Source organism: Lygodium microphyllum, chromosome 12 (genome assembly GCF_053477565.2).
Source record: "Lygodium microphyllum isolate KBCC chromosome 12, Lygodium_microphyllum_v1.1.10, whole genome shotgun sequence".
Lineage (NCBI taxonomy): Eukaryota > Viridiplantae > Streptophyta > Polypodiopsida > Schizaeales > Lygodiaceae > Lygodium > Lygodium microphyllum.
Window position 1 is genome coordinate 154,189,006 of NC_141146.1, and position 21,491 is coordinate 154,210,496.

The window sequence follows — 21,491 nt, forward strand, 5'->3', positions numbered from 1 at the left end:
TTCAGATACAATCTCTCTACACCTCTCATCTTGTTAATCCTTACCTTTTCAGAACACAGCAATGTATAATCGCCCTCCATAAACTGCAAAGCACATCTATGGCCCTCAAGTGTCCTCTTTTGCTTCTCTTGAGAGCTCTGAAGTCAGCACTTAACCTTTACATAGACTACATCCATATTTTTCACATACTAATCAACCTAAAAAAGCTTATCCTTTGTGCGTAAAATACGGGACACTTTCTTGCCACCCTTCATAACCTCAAATAAAGCCTTGCCAATGAAACTATGCACTATATGGTTCTATCCAAACTCTATCAAAGGCAAATACTGCTCCCATTGTATCTTAGGCTCGAATACATAGCATCTCAAAAGATCTAGCGTTGTAGAGTTCGCCTCTTTGGACTAACCATTTACCTGTGGATGGAAGAACAAAGAGAACGTTAACAAGGTATCCATGTTCTCAAATAGTCCCTTCCATAACAAATTGGTCATCCATGGATCTCATTCTTTGATAATCGACTCTAAGATGCCATGATACTTAAACATATGCTACAAAAATAAGTGTGTCATATGATCATCCTTTATCTTCTCTCTTGCCGGAATGAAATGGATCTACTTACTGAACCTACAAATAATAGTCCATATCAAGTACTTCCGTGTAAATGGCCAATGAAGCTCAAAGATAAAGTCCATACCAATGCTCTGCTAAGGCCTAACAGGTATAGGTAAGCGCTATAATAAAGCCGACACCTTTTGTCTATCATACTTCACTTATTATTGACATACAATACATGTCCTCACAAACTGCTCTATATCGTCCCTCAAAGCAAGCCAATAAAAGAAATGCTCCATTGTCTTAACTATAGCACCAATACCTCTACGCCCTACATAAGGAGCGTGACTCTCAATCATCACCTTAGGCCTCAACTAATTTGTGACACACGGCCACCCATACATCATCATCAAACCATCTCTAAGCACAAAGTGACCTCTAGTAATTGCAAAGCTAATCATATATATTTGCAGAGTCCAAACCAACAACATACTAATCTTTCATGGCATCCAACTTGGTGTGAGATACCAACCTAGGAAGGGGAGATGTGTGACTTCCCACCTAGTTTCTGAAACTTTAAAAATTTGTATCTATTATACCTCAAATATATATTGTATTTCTCTATGAAAGCTTATTCAAATAAAACCTAGCACTAAGCCAAACATTTCAAACAAGTATGCAAATATAAATCACTAGATACCTATCACCATCACAAAATAATACAAAAGATCAGTCACCATAGATCCACTATTTGCAGTAGAAAATGGTTTCTGTAATACAATCCATACTTCCAAGGCCTTGTTCCATAGTGCCTATCAGTAAACCATTTCATTTATGTAAGGGCCCATAATATCTCATACTAAGCTTCAATACAATCACTCTTTATCTTTCACCTTCCTAATCCTCACCTTTTCAGAACACAACAATGCGTAATCACCCTCCGTAAACTGCAAAGCACGTCTATGGCGCTCAAGTATCTTCTTTTGCTTCTCTTGAGAGTTTAAAGTGTGTACTTAACCTTTACATAGATTGTATCACATGCTACAAAAATAATCATGCCATATGGTCATCCTTTATCTTCTCCCTCACAGAAATGAAATGGATCTGCTTACTAAACCTACAAATAATAGTCCATATTCCATTATTCCCCATAAATGGCCTAGGAAGCTCAGAGATAAAGTCCGTACAAATGCTCTGCCAAGGCCTATCAGGTATAGGCAAGCGCTATAGTAAACCTAACATCTTTTGCCTATTATACTTCACTTATTATTGACATACAATACATGTCCTCACAAACTGCTCTATATCGTTTCTCAAAGCAAGCCAATAAAAAAATTGCTCCATTGTCTTAACTATATTATATCATCAAACCATCTCTAAGCACAAAGTGACCTCTAGTAATTGCAAAGCTAATCATATACATTTGCAAAGTCCAAACCAACAACATACTAATCTTTCATGGCATCCAACTCACTATGACATACCAACCTAGGAAGGGGAGATGTACGACTTCTCACCTAGTTTCTGAAACTTTAAAATTTTGTATCTATCATACCTCAAATATATATTGTATTTCTCTATGAAAGCTTATTCAAATAAAACCTAGCACTAAGCCAAACATTTCAAACAAGTATGCAAATGTAAATCATTAGATGACTATCACCATCACAAAATAATACAAAAGATCAATCACCATAGGTCCACTATTTGCAGTAGAAAATGGTTTCTGTAATACAATCTCTACTTCCAAGGCCTTGTCCCATAGTGCCTATCAATAAACCATTTCATTTATGTAAGGGCCGATAATATCTCATACTGAGCTTCAATACAATCACTTTTGACATTTCATCTTCCTAATCCTCACATTTTCAGAACACAACAATGCATAACCGCCCTCCGTAAACTGCAAAGCACATCTATGGCGCTCATGCATCCTCTTTTGCTTCTCTTGAGAGCTCTGAAGTGTGTACTTAACCTTTACATAGATTGTATCACATGCTACAAAAATAAGCCTGCATCCTTTATCTTCTCCCTCAGAGAAATGAAATGGATCTGCCTACTAAACCTACAAATAATAGTCCATATTCCATTATTCCCTGTAAATGGCCTAGGAAACTCAAAGATAAAGTCCATACCAATGCTCTGCCAAGGCCTATCAAGTATAGGCAAGCGCTATAATAAACCTAACATCTTTTGCCTATTATACTTCACTTATTATTGACATACAATACATGTCCTCACAAATTGCTCTATATCGTTTCTCAAAGCAAGCCAATAAAAAAAATGCTCCATTGTCTTAACTATATCATCAATACCTCTACGCCCTACATAAGGAGGAGCATGACTCTCAGTCATCACCTTAAGCCTCAACTAGTTCGTGACACATGGCCGCCCATGTATCATTGTGAAACCATCTCCAAGCACAAAGTGATCTCTAGCAATAGCAAAGCCGATCATATACATTTGCAAAATCCAAAGGAGCAACATATTAATCTTTCATGGCATCCAACTCACTGTGAGATACCAACCTAGAAAGGGAAGGTGTATGACTTCCCACCTAGTTTCTGAAACTTTAAAAATTAGTATCTATCATACCTCAAATATATATTGTATTTCTCTATGAAAGCTTATTCAAATAAAACCTAGCACTAAGCTAAACATTTCAAACAAGTATGCAAATATAAATCATTAGATGTCTATCACTATCACAAAATAATACAAAAGATCAATTACCATAGGCAGACTATTTGTAATAGAAAATCGTTTCTATAATAGAATCCATACTTCCAAAGCCTTGTCCCATAGTGCCTATCAGTAAACCATTTCATTTTTGGAAAGGCCCATAATATCTTATACTAAGCTTCAAATACAATCTTTCTTTACCTTTCATCTTCCTAATCCTTACCTTTTCAGAACACAACAATGTGTAATCGCCCTCCATAAACTACGAAGCACATCTATGGCACTGAAGTGCTCTCTTTTGCTTCTCTTGAGAGCTCTGAAGTCCGTACTTAACCTTTACATAGACTGCATCCATGTTTCGCACATACTAATCAACCTAAAAAATCTTAACCTTTGTGTGTAAAATAGGAGACACTTTCTTGCCACCCTCCATAACCTCAAATGAAGCCTTGCCAATGGAACTATGCAATATGGTTGTATGCAAACTCTACCAGTAGCAAATATTGTTGCCACTGTGTCTTCGGCTACATAGCATCTCAAGAGATCTAGTGCTGTAGAGTTAGCCTCTTTGGACTAATTATTTACCTATGGATGGAAGAATAAAGAGAATGTCAACAAGGTATCCATATTCTCAAACAGTCCCTTCCGTAACAAGTTGGTCATCCACGAATCTCACTCATCGATAATCGACCATAGCACGCCATGATACTTAAACACGTGCTACAAAAATAAGTATGCCATTTGATCATCCTTTATCTTCTCTCTCACAGAAATAAAATGGATCTGCTTAGTGAACCTACAAATAATAGTCCATATCTCATATTTCCCTATAAATGGCCTAGAAAGCTCAAAGATAAAGTCCATGCCAACACTCTAGCCTATCAGGTATAGACAAGCGCTATAATAAAGCAGACATCTTTTGCCTATCATACTTTGCTTATTATTGACATACAATATATATCCTCACAAATTGCTCTATATCGTGCCTCAAAGCAAGCGAATAAAAGAAATGCTCCATTGTCTTAACTATAGCATCAACACCTCTACACCCTACATAAGGAGTCGTCACAAATTGCTTTATATCGTGCCTCAAAGCAAGCCAATAAAAGAAATGCTCCATTGTCTTAACTATATTATCAATACCTCTACGCCCTACATAAGGAGGAGCATGACTCTCAATAATCACCTTAGGCCTCAACTAATTTATGACACACGGCCACCCATGCACCATCGTCAAACCATCTCTAAGCACAAAGTGGCCTCTAACAATTGCAAAGCCCATCATATACATTTGCAAAATCCAAACCAGCAACATACTAATATTTCATGGCATCCAACTCACTATGAGATACCAACCTGGAAAGGGGAGGTGTACGACTTCCCACCTAGTTTCTAAAACTTTAAAATTTTGTATCTATCATACCTCAAATATATATTGTATTTCTCTATAAAAGCTTATTCAAATAAAACCTAGCACTAAGCTAAACATTTCAAACAAGTATGCAAATATAAATCATTAGATGTCTATCACCATCACAAAATAATACAAAAGATGAATCAGTATAGGTAGACTATTTGCAGTAGAAAATGGTTTCTATAATAGAATCCGTACTTCCAAGGCCTTGTCCCATAGTGCCTATCAGTAAACCATTTCATTATGGAAGGGCCCATAATATCTCATACTGGGCATCAAATACAATCTCTCTTTACCTTTCGTCTTGCTAATCCTTACCTTTTCAAAACACGGTAATGCGCAATCGCCCTCCGTAAACTACAAGGCACGTCTACGGCGCTTAGGTGACCTCTTTTGCTTCTCTTGAGAACTCTGAAGTGCATACTTAACCTTTACATAGACTGCATCCATGTTTTCCACATATTAATCAACCTAAAAAATCTTATCATTTGTGTGTAAAATAGGGGACACTTTCTTACCACCCTCCATAACCTCAAATGAAGCCTTACCAATGAAACTATGCATTATATGGTTGTATGCAAACTCTATCAAAGGCAAATACTACTCCCATTGTGTAGATCTAGAATTGTAGAGTTAGCCTCTTTGGACTAACCATTTACCTATGGATGGAAGAACAAAGAGAATGTCAACGTGGTATCTATCTTCTCAAATAGTCCCTTCCGTAACAAGCTAGTCATCCACGGATCTCAATCATCGATAATCGACTCTAGCATACCATGATACTTAAACACATGCTACAAAAATAAGTGTGCCATATGATCATCCTTTATCTTCTCCCTCACCGGAATGAAATGGATCTACTTACTGAACCTACAAATAATAGTCCATATCCCATAATTCCTTGTAAATGGCCTAGGAAACTCAAAGATAAAGCCCATACCAACGCTCTATCAAGACCTATTAGGTATAGGCAAGGGCTATAATAAACCCGACATCTTTTGTCTATCATACTTCACTTATTATTGACATACAATGCATGTCTTGACAAACTGCTCTAATATCATTTCTCAAAGCAAGCCAATAAAAGAAATGCTCCATTGTCTTAACTATAGCATCAATACCTCTACGCCCTACATAAGGAGGAGCGTGACTCTCAGTCATCACCTTAGGCCTCAACTAATTTGTGACACACGGCCACCCATACATCATCATCAAACCATCTCTAAGCACAAAGTGAGCTGTAGCAATTCCAAAGCTAATCATATAAATTTGCAAAATCCGAACCAGCAACATACTAATCTTTCATGGCATCTAACTCATTGTGAGATACCATCCTAGGAAGGGGAGGTGTATGACTTCCCACCTAGTTTCTAAAACTTTAAAAATTCGTATCTATCGTACCTCAAATATATATTGTATTTGTCTATGAAAGCTTATTCAAATAAAACCTAGCACTAAGCCAAACATTTCAAACAAATATGCCAATATAAATCATTAGATGCCTATCACCCATCACAAAATAATACAAAAGATCAATTACCATAGGTAGACTATTTGCAGTAGAAAATGGTTTCTGTAATAGAATCCGTACTTCCAAGGCCTTGTCCCATAGTGCCTATCAGTAAACCATTTCATTTATGTATAAGCATTCTAAAATATTCCACATAATATGCTTGAAGAGTAAATCCACATAATCCACAGTTGTAAAATCAAGCTTGACAATTTTCACTCAACCTTCTGCTTACTAACAGCTTGACCTTTCTGCACCTCTTCATCCGTACGTCCTTTCAAACCACGCAACATTTCCCTGAGAAACTCAATTCTTATCATAGTAAGCATGAATTCAACAAATTTCACTATGTACAAGGTTGTCACATGAAAGAGGCATGCAAAACAAGAGGACACAGGTTGGAAGAATGAAACAATGAGCAGATCAACTTTGAAGAGATGGTTGTGAAAACTTAGCGCATATTGGATGCCTTGATTTAGGCTCACAGTCTACACCATTTATTAGGCTGCTTTGCTGGATATGATAGACATGCTTGTCACAATTCTAGACTTGCATCTAGCCTTTATAGCTTGATTATACAACCACACTTTGCACACGCACCCACCATTCTCCCATATAGAGAAGCACAGTTACATTTGAAAGAAGATAAGATGGACAAACAGGCATACAACAAGCAGAGATGCACCCATGTAAGATCTATGTAAGAATAACTGCCTGCTAAAATGCATAAACTGACAGACACAAAGGCAAAGATAAACATGCAGGCAGAGATGGAATAAGTTTCTGGAATTACCAGAACGAGACCAGCAGAAATCCAATTTTCTTCCAAACGGTAATTTGGCCTTTCCAGACGTATTTAAACAGCCACTTCAGGTGCAGACCTAGTTTATAATGGAAACAGATATATACACACACTTGCAGGACACACATTGCATATAGCATGTGTTTGCAAGTTTCTGGGTACGTGGCTCATTTGAAGTGCTGCAATATGGCATTAATACCTCTAAATCATAATTTTATTAATTCCATAGGCACCTTCAACGGCCATTTAATGTAAGAAATCTGATTCGTGATAATAAAAACAGCTAGAGGTCTTTTGTTATCGAATTACAAGGCAAATTGCGACACTTTGATCACATTTATAAAAAGAACATGTTGCTAACACTGTAGTAGATAAACGCTAGAGACTCAATACCACCATATTCAGCATTCCAAAACCTAAAATCTTGAAAATAAAAAAGCACTTATAATGCAATCTCAACCACAAAAAATCACACTATTTCTACAATAGTTGCAGTCCCAAAAGCCACAATTCTATTTCCATCAAAGGTTTATTGAGAACCAATACTGTAGCAACTATATCATTACTTGGTTCATTAGGACTGGGAGATGTAGTCATGCCATAGATTTGCAGGACATCTCTACTGCAAAGACTATCTCAGGACCTGAACACAGGTTATTCACACACTCCATGGAAGATGGGAGAGACTATAGTGCATGAGGAGGAGTCTTACTCATACTTAAGATTCCGGAACCTTCTTTTACTTTGAATCGCATAGGATTTGGTATTACAGCCCACCAGGCTGGCTGTTTACTCAACCCTTGTATTAACTTCATAATTCTGATGTATCTTTGTAGGCTATGCAGAGCTTATTTTAATTTTTGCCTTGGGGATGTTTTTCCTGAGGTGTATGTTAGACATTTCTCTTCTTTGAAAAAGAAGATCTGATTATCAAAAAGAGACAAAGCATGAAGTGCAATATAGCCCTTACACCTTAGATGCTTAATTTAAAACATACAAAATCTGATCCAACTGACCAAAAACAATTTGACGACCAATCTCACCAGTTCCACACTATGCCCTGAAAAATACAGGACCGAAACATTTGATATATGCAGCACAACATAAAGCCAATAAAACGAAGTACTAAAATCTCGCTACAAAATGGAAGCAGGGAAGAAGAAAGCAAGCATGAAAGAAAGGATGAGGATCAAGACCCAGAAATTTGACTTCAATTATTTTGGATTTTGCTGATGAGAAGAATAAAGCAGTCAGACAGAAAAATGGTAAGAAATATGGAAAGAAGAGGGAGGAATGAGACATGGGCTAAATAATGAGAGGAGTAAATAAAGAGGATGCTTACTCTTCTTGTGCTTGCAGCTCAGTGTATTCTTTGTCTAGGGCCTCCATTTCCAGATCAGGACTCTGGCGGTGAAAATCTTCTGTGCTCTAGAAAGATTCAGCAGGTGTTCAACATCAGTTTTCTTACATAGAGTTCCTTGCCAAACTGACTCAAGCTCTCTAAATTCTGACCTACCTGGAATTCATGTTCATCAGCTCCATCAGAGTCCCAAACATATGCCTGGTTGCCATTGGCATTCATGTCCTCTCCAATTTGCTCAGAACCCATTGATGAGTAATCATCAAAAGCCTCCTTTCTGCTGCGCTTAATGCCAGCATATTGTGGATCTTCGATAACAATATCTGGGCGAAATCGAAGCCGCCCATCCTGAAACCTGTCAGAACCAAATATTGCACCCCTTGATAAAAAAACATAAAGTCTGAAGGTTCTTTCAATTGTCTTAATCTCAACAGCAATCATAAACTTTAAAATATTTATCTGTAATAAGGATTGTGGTAAAATGGACTACAGTCAAATCTTGTATGCTATGAAATAATTAGCTCCTTGTGCAAAATTTCAAATGTTTAAGACAATCTTGGTGACATAAAAGAAATTGAACCAACTACTTTGTATCTTCAAAATCTGAGCTCTGATCATCCTCATCGCTGCTTTCACTGAAAGATTCTCTACTCTCCTGTCCAAGATCAGACTTTTCATATCCATCACCTGCTATTAAAGAACAAAAATGCAGTGATCAAGATAAATAAATAGGTCAACAGCCTTATTTAAGGTGCATCAATTATTTCTGTCTTCCATTTAACTTCTTCCTGCTGATTAGAAACAACTTTGTTTCTAATACAAAGGCGTACTAATTGGAATACAAAAGTAAAGCACATGTGAGACACCTTTAACAACTATGCTAGACACAGCACATTCTCAGTAAAATATTCTCTGAGCAACACTTATTCTACAATAAATAATGAACAACTCCATGATTTTGGAAATCCTCAATATGAAACTTTACAGTTTTCTTGCTGTGGTACATGTAAGGCACCTGCACAAGTGTACTGACTGTGCAGAAGTGCCAAAGATGCAACTAAACTGTGAAGTTAGGCCACGTAACACATTAGCACTGAGATGAATTGGGATGGTGGCTGATCAGTAATGGGGGCTGAGTGATAAGTGAATAATGAGCATTAGGTTCAAATGACTGGGTGCAACCTCTACATTGACACAAGACTGTTGGATCAAACTTATTGTGGCTGTCCAGTGTCAACCATATTCATTCATAATGACTTCATATAATCTCCAAGTTTGTAACTAATCATCAGTAAGACTTGGAAAGACTTATGAAGCTCATGCTCAGACAATGACTTCACGATTAGCCAAACCATTAAACAAATCACACCTAAATCTCTCTCAAAAGCGGTAACTTAAAGGCAAAAGGATGAACTTATAACCTTGGCTGCCATGGATGGAACAACGATAAAATTACATCGTTTTGATCCATTTAATTCAAGTAAATACTTGTTCTTTTGGACGAGGAAATGCACTCAAATTGTGTATGATCTTGCCTATACATAGCTTCGAGCACATTCAAGGAGATGGTCTCCCCTATGTATGTCCTCCTATCTTCCTTGAATCTTATTATTTACAGCTATGCTTACCAGAATATTTGAATCATAACCCTAGAACCTCATAGTGCATGCTCAGAGTTTGAGGTTTCTCTCTCATATTCATCGTTGGACACCTTTTGAGCATGATTCCACAGAAAACTCCCAAGTAATTGCCATTGCCATTGTTAGGCTACAAAAAAGTAGTCTAAAATTAATCCTCAAAGCATTGGCCAAACTATTCAACCCTTCTATTGTCCCAAAAGGAAACTCATTACATTAAAAATACAATTTTCAGCAGGACAAAAGTCCTGCATCGTACGAAAAGGGACCATTGCACTAGCCATTATCTATCTCATCCATTCTGTCACCATCAAGCCCTATTTATGTGATCACCATCATTTTTCCATCAGGTGCCTCCATCATCATCCTCATTGCCTCATCATCATCATCATCATCATCATCCTCCATCCATAAGACAGGCACAGATGCCCGCTGTCCAACATAATCCCACCGCTGGTTCAGGGTCCTTGCTGCTGATTTCAAGCTGTTCCAGCCCTAGAGACTGCTGCCTAGGAGACTGGCCTTAGACAGCTGTGTTTCAAGGTCCTTGCTGCTCATTTCAAGCTGTTCCAACCCTGGAGACTGTTACCCATGCCTAGGGACCTGCCACAGACAGCTTCATTTTGCTATCACTGCAAGCCATCCTGCTGGTTCAGGTCCTCCTGCAGCTTTCCAACCTGCCACATTATCATCTACACTTGGCACAGCTATATTATTACCTTGAGATTTCCCTCCATGAGAGATCTCCATGCAACAAGGAAGCCTATGGACCACCTAATGAATAAACACCCAACTCTCAACCCACCTTGGCATTTTGTTTAGGCCTACTCCAAATAGTACACATCCTTGACTTTCTTCATGACTGGCATGGTGGAATAGGCTATCACGAGGGTACAGGATCGCCGGATCACACTGATAACCACGGTGAGCATTTCGTATATGTAGTGGAGGTTCTTGCATCATTCCTTGCTTTTAATGTTCGATGGGGCCTTGACAAAAGGATTCCCAAATGAATGGACTCTACATACTATTGTGCCTATCCATAAGACTAGAAACCCTTCTGATCCAGGGAACTATCAGACTATCATGAATGGTCATTTGCTGGCCAAGATGTATGAAGCATTGTTGGAGGTGTCAAAAGTGGGTGCAGTGATGGAAGCGTAGAAGACTGCTGTAATAGACTGCACAATACAAGAGAGGAGAAAACAAAAGAAAACAAAAGAACACTGCAAGGGGAGAACTCAGAGATATGCTTGGGAAATGTTGGGAATAAAGGCCTCGTGCCTTTAAATGTGCTCGGATGTGAACACACCCTTAGCACTTGTACTTATATATATCTATCTAAAAACCTAAATGTACTATCTCGTCATTGTACCTACAAACGGGCTCACTCTCGACTCTGCTCTATCTCACTCTCTCTGTCTTTCACTACGTGTAATGACTGTTTGTCTCGTTCTCCATGCCTAACCTGTCACTACAAACTGGTATCAGAGCCATCAGGTTCTGCACACTTCTCGAGACGTCAAGCATAAGCTGGGTGAGGAAGCAACTGCCAAGGCGACAGTTCCAGTTCATGAGCAGGCAACAGGGCCAGGCTCCAGCGAGGAGAGTGTGCGACAAGACCAGTAGGGCACTAGGTGTGCAATGGGCAGCGGGTAGCGCGCAGCCTGCAAACAAGGACTACGCGATAGGCGGACAACTGGCGGGCACATGGGCGACTAACGACGACCAGCAACTGGTAGCAGGCGACGCAATGCATGACGGGCGACAGGCAGGGGACAGCCGCCGGCGGGCCGTCAATCACGCGACCCGCCTGGCAAGTCAACGGACCCGTCATAATTTTCTTACAAAATCAATTTCTTCTTGAAACTCCTTTCCCCCCACTGACCGGCATTCACACGTGGAGGCACAGCTTCCAATTTTCGTGCAATCTTGGCCTAGAAATTTGGGGCTTTTCCCAAATTTGGGGAATTTGATGCAGGAAAGCAAATCTTTAGGGGAAAAGAAATATTTTGTCACCTTTGTCGATGATGCTACACGGAAAGTATGGGTTGACCCTATTCGTAGCAAGGATGAAGTGCTTGACAAGTTTAAAAAATTCTTGGCATTGGCTGAAAATCAGACAGATAAGACACTTAAGTGTCTTCGCTCTGATAATGGTGGGGAATATGTGTTTAAGGCCTTTCAGCCATTTTGTGACAGCAAAGGGATAAAGAGGGAGCTCACTGCCCCTCATAATCCGCCCCAAAAAGGAGTTGCAGAGCGTATTAATCGGACCATACAGAATAAGGTCCGTACGATACTGTCTCATGCTGCATTACACCATGGTTTTTTGGCAGAGGCTGTTGTGATAGCCATTCACTTAATTAATCAGTCACCACACAGGTCTTTGGGGTGGGGGGGGAGTTCCCCAAGAAGCGTCCCAAGAAGCATGGTCGAGCAAGCCACCTTCATATGCTCACTTGAAAGTATTTGACTGCGAGGCTTTTGTGCACATTCGTTAAGAAACACACAGTAAACTTGAGCCAAAGTCCTGTAAATGCATTTTCCTAGGATATGGTGATAAGGGTGAAATGGGGTATAGATTATGAGATCCCGAAAAAAGGAAAGTAGTACACAACAATGACGTGATCTTCCAGAAAAATCGCATGCACAAACAGCCCAAAAAGACTGAGGAGGTCTGTAGGGTTGTATTCCGGGAAGAAATACCTTTTGGACAGCAAAATGTGCCCACTGTATAGCAGCAAATACCTACTGTAAATGAACCTATAAATGCAAGAAATGATGCTGGAAATGATCAGCCAGCTGTTGCCTATGATAATGAGCCACTACATGTGCAGGAACAGCCAGGACAGCAAGCTGTTAATGCTGATTTGCAGGCTGAAATGTCAAGACAACATGCTGAAAATGGAAATTTGTAGGAACAGCCAACAAACAATGACCATTGGGTTACGATCTCCTAGGGCTACTAGACAACCTGACAAATTTGTTCCTAGTGCAAACAATGTGGCTGATTATGTCATGTTGACAGACTCTGGTGAACCATCTTGCTTCGAGGAAGCAATGGACAGACAGGATAGCAAAAAATGGTATAAAGCCATGTTGTCAGAGATGGAATCTCTTGAGAAAAATGGCACTTGGGACTTGGTACAGTTGCCTAAGGGGCAGAAAACACTTAAATGCAAATGGGTTTACAAGATGAAGGTCACTTCTGGTTCCTCACCAAAGTACAAAGCAAGATTAGTTGCAAAGGGGTACAAGTAGGAGCATGGAATTGACTTTGATGAGATTTTCTCTCCTATAGTCAAGATGACTACATTGAGAACCATTTTGGGCTTGGTTGCAGTTGAGGATATGGAGCTCATACAGATGGATGTAAAGACTGTGTTTTTACATGGTGATCTGCATGAAGACATCTATATGCAGTAGCTTGAAGGGTTTGTTGAACAAGGGAAAGAAAAAATGGTATGTAAACTCAAAAGGAGTTTATATGGGCTAAAACAAGCACCAAAAGCATTGAGATAGATAGAGTAAGCCTTTCGATCTATCTCTGAGTATTTTATTGCCAAGAATGTGATTTGCATCACCAAGATCCTTCATGTCAAAGCTGCCATGAAGACTTTGCTTCAATGAATCCAAGGCATGAGTATCCCTGCCAGCAATTAGCATGCCATCAACATACAAAACCAAGATAATCAGGCTGCCATTTGCTGCCTTCTTGGTGTACAAGTAGTGATCCACTTGACTTCTATGAAAGCCTTGGGATTGCATGAATGTATCAAACTTATGATACCGTGTGAAACTCAGTGCAGAGGACAACCCTACATCTGATGATGAGAAGGCTGAAATGGCCAAGATACCATATGCTTCAACTATTGGCACTTTGATGTATGCTATGATTGCTACACGTCCTAACATTGCCTTTGCAGTGGGAGTGGTTAGCAGATACATGGCAACCCCTGGCAAGAAACATAGGGATGCACTGAAAGGTATTATGAGATACCTCAAAGGCACAAAGGAGTTGTGCATCTGCTTTGGAAAGCAAAAGGTATCTGTTGTTGGCTTTACGGATGCAGACTATGCTGGTCATGCGGACTGCAAGAAGTCCACTTTTGGGTATGTGTTTACTTTCAGAGGAGGAGCAATCTCTTGGATCTCCAGGCTACAAAAGTGTGTTGCATTGTCTACTACAGAGACAGAGTATGTGGCTGCCACTGAGGCATGCAAGGAGGCTTTATGGCTTTCACGTATGGTGGGAGAGCTTGGCATCTCAGAGTTACTTGTTCTCCGTTGTGATAGTTAGAGTTCTATCATATTAGCACGGAATCCAGTCTTTCATGCAAAGACAAAGCACATACAAGTGAAGTACCACATCATTAGAGATGTACTTGACAGCAAGAGCATTGAGCTTGTCAAAGTGCATACAGATGATAATCCTGCAGACCTTCTCACAAAGGGTCTTCCAGCAGAGAGCTTCGCTCATTGCCGACAGATGATGGGAGTTGGATAGATATATGTATTTTAGCTTTGTACATACCTAGACTTAGCTGATTCTTTTCTCCTCTTCAGGCACATTGCCTTTAGGTGGGAGGTTGTTGGGAATAAAGGCCTCGTGCCTTTAAATGTGCTCGAGTGTGAACACACCCTTAGCACTTGTACTTACACATATATATCTATCTAAAAACCTAAAGGTACTATCTTGTCATTGTACCTACAAACAAGCTCACTCTCGACTTTGCTCTATCTCACTCTCTCTGTCTCTCGCTACATGTAACGATTGTCTATCTCGTTCTCCGTGCCTAACCTGTCACTACAGGAAATGGAATCCATATACCATATACGAGACAATCGCATATAACAGTGAGTCACTAGTTGTGTAGCACACGCACTGGCTCCCTCTCTCCAAGAGGGCCTGCATTGGAATCTGCAAATAATGAATGATGATACAAACTAAGGAGGGAGGCAAATAAATAGGCCAAAAATATGTCATAAATATGATCAAGGTCAGAAATAAATGCTAAAACCGCTATAAAAATGACACGTAAAAAAGCCTAAAATAACTATAATGCCTCACTGAACCACATGCTCAAACTCACTCATGACCTAACTATACTGCTAATACCCTCTCTCAAAGCATGGGTGATCTGATACAATACAATGATACAATGATAATGACTCATCATAGTCCATACAACAAAGACCACTAGAGTACCATGGATACCCAAGTAGTGGATAATAAAGCCACCACCAAGGTGCCCTGGAAAAAACCTAATGTCGATGTCGATCATTACCAAAACTTGAAAATAGAGAAAAATCATAGCAACTCTCAATATCTGTAAACAATGCCTTGCTATAGTATACATGACCATCCAATCAACAATGCCTCTGAGCATACGTGACCATGGATTCGCCGCCTTTGGCCAGACCGCTAGAGTGTCAATGATTTCAAAACCTATCAGTCGATGCGGAAGGAAAGTCCCTCTCTAGATCCTTTGCACATATATACCTATATAGATGAAGCTCACCAGCCCATCTCACACTCCCCCTCTGGCACTAGAGACTTCTGAAGGGTGACCGCATCACTTGTACTAGAAAGCAACAAAAGGAGGGGCTGCCAAGCCCTTCCCTTGATCTGGAGAATATGACCCTTCCGTGCCTTAGCCTTCACCTTGGCCGAAGTATCTGAGTTCGAATCGAAGGAGGAAAATGACTCAGCAAAGGAGTCCCTATCCTGTTGCTGCTTCTCCTTCTTCTTCCTCAAAGCCGCTACCTCCTTACAATCCTTGCACAAATGTCCCTTCTTACCACAATGATAGCACTGGGCCTTCGACTTCTTCCTGTCACCCCTCTCTGAAGCTGCAAAGCCTCATTGGAGCCACCATACTAAGGTGGCAACCTCCCCTATTACCGCAAAGCCCCTCATGTTTAAGCAACATTGAGGACACTCACTAGTGTCAATGATATCTAGGCTTGCAAAACATTGGCTACTCCATCAAACTTCGAAGGGAGCTTATAAAGCACAGTCTCCACAAGATGGGTCTCTGGAAGGGCGGACTACATGTGACAAAGCTGATCCTGTACTTGTGTAACCCGAAGTAGAATGATTGAATAGTATCCTTCAGCTCGACGAACTTCATCTGTTGGAGCTATCCATAGAGGATAACTTCAATGCATGGTCAAGGAAGCCTCCTACATCTGAAGCTTTGTCCATATCGTGAAGTTGTCTTGCAAGAAGTGACTGCAAGGAGAACCTCTTTAGAGATACAACAAAAAAGAGCAGAATATACACGGGTATCATTGAAATCCCATGTAAGCACAACTTCCTCATGGTTGTCCTAGTCCCAATCATTTGAAAGAGGAGTTGGAGACTGAGGACGCTTAATAGAGCCAGAGACCACGTACAACAATCAGTTTTGCACAAACCATGCTTTCATAACAGCACTCCAAGTTAAGTAATCAAGGCCGTGAAGTTTGTCATCAGTAGAACAGTAAGGAGGAGCCATCTGGAGAGGATAGCAATAGAAGATAAAGAAGAGAGAGAGAAAGAAAGAAAGAAAGTTATATTAACGTCTTCTAAAGACCAAAACTGGCCTATGAGACAAACTGTGATACAACTGATGAGGTCCAGCTATCCAAAATAAAAGTGCTGAATGAAAAGCTAAAAACTGGAAACTGAAAATATGGTGTTGTGAGTGTGATAAGTGTCATATATGTGTATGTGCGTATGTAGCTCTGGTACTCCAGATAATGGCTACAAAAGGGGAACAAATGTCGGCTGTGATAGGGGAACAACTGTCGGCTGTGATAAAGTGGTGCGATGTGTATATGTAACAGATGCAGGGAGATATACTATCCTGGGATGTAGTAGCAGTCGTCGAAGTCGCTAATAGCAGGTGATCCCTCCTGGATGCAGGATGTGGTACATCGGCGGTGGAGAAAGAGCAAACTGGAGATCTGAGATCCAATGTGTCGAGTGTCATCGGATCTCAATCTGCTGTCGATGTAGATCAAGAATCCTCCGGATCTCCTGTCGGTGTGGCTGTGGGGTTTGAAAGAACAAAAAAGCCTTTGGGCAACAAAAAAGCTTTGAAAGAACAACCATCGCAACCTAAAGATGCACCCAAGGTTAGGGATGAGCAGAAGAAAATGGTACCAATGGGATTGTGAAACCAACCTTTCTTCCGTGGATGGGTGGTAATTCCCTAATTACAACTTAGTTACAGGAGTAACATTTATTACAAAACTGAGAAATGCAAAATAACTTACAATCTTGGACAATGGACATCTTGTTGGCTCCAAAACTGGTGCCCCTTTCGGTATTTCTTTAACTTGATTGAAGAAGAAGTTGATGTACAATGGGATTCTCCCAATCTCTTTCAATATTTCAACTCCCCTTACTATCCAAAATGACCAACAAGTCTTCAATCTGATTTGTCCCTTAATTCGGGCAATCAATTGGCCTTTACCTACTTTGATGGAGATGGAAAATGCCCCAAATTCATTGATTTGCTGGTCCCTCCATACGAATTTGATTGAAAACAGCTTTAGCCCTATTGAATCCAAGTCTTGGAGCTTTTAATTTATGGCATGCTTCTCGAGGCTACTGCTAAACCCTAACTTTTGTTGTTGCAGATTAGGGTTTACAGCAGAGAAATCTAAAATTTCTCAGCCTTTGGTGATCTTAATGCTATAATCTTTGAAGCAAGGTTGTGGAAAGGCTAGAAGATGAGAGAGAATGTTGAGGAGAGAGAAAATTCAGATTTTCTTCGCACAAAGTTGAAGAAAATCAGTCGTTTACTGTAGCTACCCTATCTCAACAGCTTGTAGATACAAGAATTGAAGAAAATCAATCATTTATTGATGCTGCCCTGTCTCAACAGCCTTAGATGTTCTTACCTGTTGTTGATTGGTCTTTTCTTACCCCTGGCTGCCTCAAAAAGGTCCTTCAATGGTTGCAAATCAGACTAGCAACATCTCCTCCCTCTCTCTTGTGAGATGGAGAGAGGATCGAAGCTCAATTGATTGCAGTAGATAGTGTGGAGAGTGAAGCATGACACCCAATGCAATAGACTGAAAGAATGTAAGCTGAAAGTACAAAGTATAACCCTTAAACCTTAGGGTTGTAGGGGGTGTTCACACCCAAACACGATAAGTGCTCGTAAGTGTGTGACATAAGCACATACGAAAGAAGACAATAAATCCGGGGAAAAAAAACCCCCATACCGAGAGTAAAAAGTGCCCCAGTGTCTTATTAATCACCGACACTTCTCTGTGAGCATAGGTGTGAGTGAAAACCCAACAAACCCCCCTAGAGTGAAGAGTGATCAAAAGTACAAGGATCATCCTCCACCAAAGGAGGTCAAATTTAAAGCATTGCGCGAAATGTTTCAAATTTGTCACGAGAAAGAGCTTTGGTGAAGATATTTGCCACATTACCGGTGGTAGGACAATAGGCGAGGCTAATATCACCTGCATGTAGCCTCTCTCTAACAAAGTAATAATGTATCTCAATGTGTTTCGTGCATGTATGAAACATTGGGTTCCGTGCCACTGCAATGGCACTCTGACTATCAGTGAACAAAGGAGAAGGCTCCGTAACAAATACATCCAGATCAGCTAGCAAACGTCTAATCCATATGCATTCAACTGTGGTAGTGAAAGCTGCCTTGTATTCAGCTTCACATGATGATGTGACAATAGTGGATTGTTTCTTGCTAAGCCAAGATATACAATATGAGCCAAGAAAGAAACAATTGCCACTAGTGGAGTGACGTGAATCATAATCACCAGCCCAATCAGAATCATTGTAAGCATGTAATTGCAGTGGTCCCCCCTTCGCATAAAGCAATCCAAGAGATCTAGTACCCTGCAAGTAACGAAAGACACACTTAACAGCTTGCCAATGTGACATGCGTGGTTGATGCATATATCTACTCAAGGCTGAAACTGCAAACTGTATGTCCAGCCTAGTGTTGCATAGGTAAATAAGACATCCAACTGCTAGAGCATATGTGTGTATATTAAACAAATCATTGTCATCATGTAATGATAGCTTTAGTCCAGGTTCCATTGGTGTACAGATTGGCTTGCAATCCTACAAGCCAAACTTCTCAAGAAGTTTACCAATGTATCTTGATTGTGATAAACCAATACCTCTAGCATCATGCATGAACTGAATGCCCAAGTAATAATGCAAAGACCCCAAGTCTGACATTTTAAAATTTGTTGCAAATTTTGTTTGAATGCTGAAATCTGATTAGCATGTGTCCCTGTAAGCAAAAGATCATCAACATATATGCCTCTCCCAGAAAACGGCCAAATGATCTCTGATCCATATCAGTCATACATCCCTGAAGTGAGCTGCTCAATGTGTATCTAGATCTCAACTCTGAGTATGCCGGGCATCTGAGAACAAAATGCTCCTCACTCTCCACCTCTGATCTGCAAAGGGGGCATATCCTCTCCTCCCGTGGGATGCCACTGGCTCTGCCACTCTCAATCATAAGCTGATGTGATGATACCCTGAGCTGTCCAATAAGAACTCTCAATCGATGTGGCATATAGATCTGCACATATCTCGGAATCTCTATGAATCCCTGCTCTGATATGCTCAAGAACTGTGTATAATAATGTGCCATCTTCGATGGCAGTGGCTGTGCAGGGCTGACCCATGTCCTCTGTATATAAATATGCCATATCTCCTGTCTGATGACTCTATTCCTCTCAGAGAGAGAGAGGGTGTAAGTGGGAGCCTGAGTATCATATAGAAGAGGTGGGAGTCTATCAATGTCCAGCCCATGTCTGTCAAACCAAGCTCTAGTCTGTGCATACCATGATGTGGTATCCCCCGCTCGAGCCATCTCCTGAGATGCCATATATGCTCTATATGCAATGCGATCTCTGTCCATATCCTGAAATCTGTGTAGGAAGCAGACTGTCTGAAATAATGCCTCGACTAGCATGGGCGGTGTGGCAAGCTCTGCTCGCACAATGTCAAATACAGCCAAATACAACACAGACTACACAAAGTATGAGTTCGGACCTATAGAAGAAGCAGGAAAGTGAGTAACACCTGAATCCTGCATAAGCCGGCGATACCACAAAGGAATCCTAATAGACTCCTCCTGCTGCGAGGGAGACCGAGTAGCCTCCAGAACCTGTAAAGCACCTATCTCAGAAAGGGACTCCCCCGCACTAGGATAAGATAGATCCTTCTCATCTGAAGAAGGCTCCCCATCGAATGGCTGTGGATTCCTAGAAGACTCCGAAGGGGAGGCTGAAGGGGTGGAAGTACTTGAAGAAGAAGGAGTCACATCCGCCAAAGGGGGAAGGGAAGCCAAAGTAGGAGGAGGAATGGGAGGGGGAGGTGCCGAAGAAGGAGGGGTGCAAAGAGGTATCCTAGAAGGAAGTGAAGGGAGAGAAGGTGGGAGAGGGTCCGTCGATGTCGAAGAACCACCTGAAAGAGAACCATCAATCGGATCCTCGGAGGCCGAAGCCTCATCGAAGATCACATCCCTACTCACCTCAATCTTCCGTGTAGTCGGGTCGTAGAGCCGATATCCCTTCGTGGTCGTGCTATAACTCACGAAGATAAGCTGTGTCAAGCTTCGGCTTCCTCTTCTTCTTGTCCATATGGACAAAAGCAGCACGGCCAAAGATGCGAAAGTGGGACACGGAAGGCTTCCTCCCAAAGAAAGCCTCATAAGGAGTCAAGTCCTGCAATGCCGAAGTCGGAGAGCGGTTGCGAATATGCACCGCTGTAGCCACCGCCTCACCCCAAAGGAAATGAGGAAGACTCCAATGCTCCAGCATGGATCGGGCCATCTCCACCATGGTCTAATTTGCACGCTCTACAACACCATTCTCTGATGGTGTATTCGGATGGGAATACTCCACCCGAATGCCATGATCCCTGCAAAACTGAGAGAAAATGTGAGAAGTGAACTCGCCACCGTGATCAGCTCGTAACCACGAACTTTGGAAGTTGTTTATGTCTCCACAAACACCTTCCACTCGCAGAAACGGGAGTACGCCTCACTCTTGTACTCCAACAAATAAGGCCACACATAACGACTGAAATCCTCCACAATCAGCATCAAATACTTGGCCTTCCCAAGGAAGGCTGTGCCCATAGGTGCGCAAAGGTCAGTGTGAACCAACTCAAGCGGAGAAAAAGCCCTCCTGGAAGCAACCTGTGGGTGAGGCTGCCTATGTTGCTTGCCCCTCAAGCAGCTGGGGCATAAAGTGTGGACAGGAGGGAAATTGGGAAGTCCCTCCACCATCTTCCTCCGAGAAGCCCGTCGAATAGAATCAAGGTTCAGATGCCCATAACAAGCATGCCAAAGCAGCCCAAGCTCGTGGGAAGCCCGCGCAGCCAAGGCTGTGAGCTGGTAGAGCCCACCCTCCTGTGTACCTGTCCAAAGAGCATCACCTGTAGAAGCATCCTCCACTGTGACTGCATCCTGCATAAAAATGACTCGAGTACCTAGCTGAGTAAGACCATGCACAGACAATAGGTTAAAAACCCAAATCAG

At 41.1% G+C, this 21,491-nt stretch overlaps 1 protein-coding gene across 4 annotated transcripts in view; it reads right to left on the minus strand.

The window, feature by feature from the left end:
* Positions 1–21,491, minus strand: part of LOC148028467 (uncharacterized) — a 164,277-nt gene that overhangs the window by 95,442 nt on the left and 47,344 nt on the right. For 2 of the 4 annotated variants that reach the window (XM_087690279.1, XM_087690281.1), the window contains exons 2-6: positions 8,908–9,010; positions 8,477–8,675; positions 8,303–8,388; positions 6,383–6,455; positions 6,189–6,263 (exon numbers count right to left, since the gene is read on the minus strand). In XM_087690279.1, coding sequence (XP_087546405.1) covers positions 6,189–6,263; positions 6,383–6,455; positions 8,303–8,388; positions 8,477–8,675; positions 8,908–9,010 — 536 coding nt within the window. The remainder of the gene's footprint in view (positions 1–6,188; positions 6,264–6,382; positions 6,456–8,302; positions 8,389–8,476; positions 8,676–8,907; positions 9,011–21,491) is intronic. The other 2 variants (XM_087690280.1, XM_087690282.1) reach the window with 1 other exon arrangement.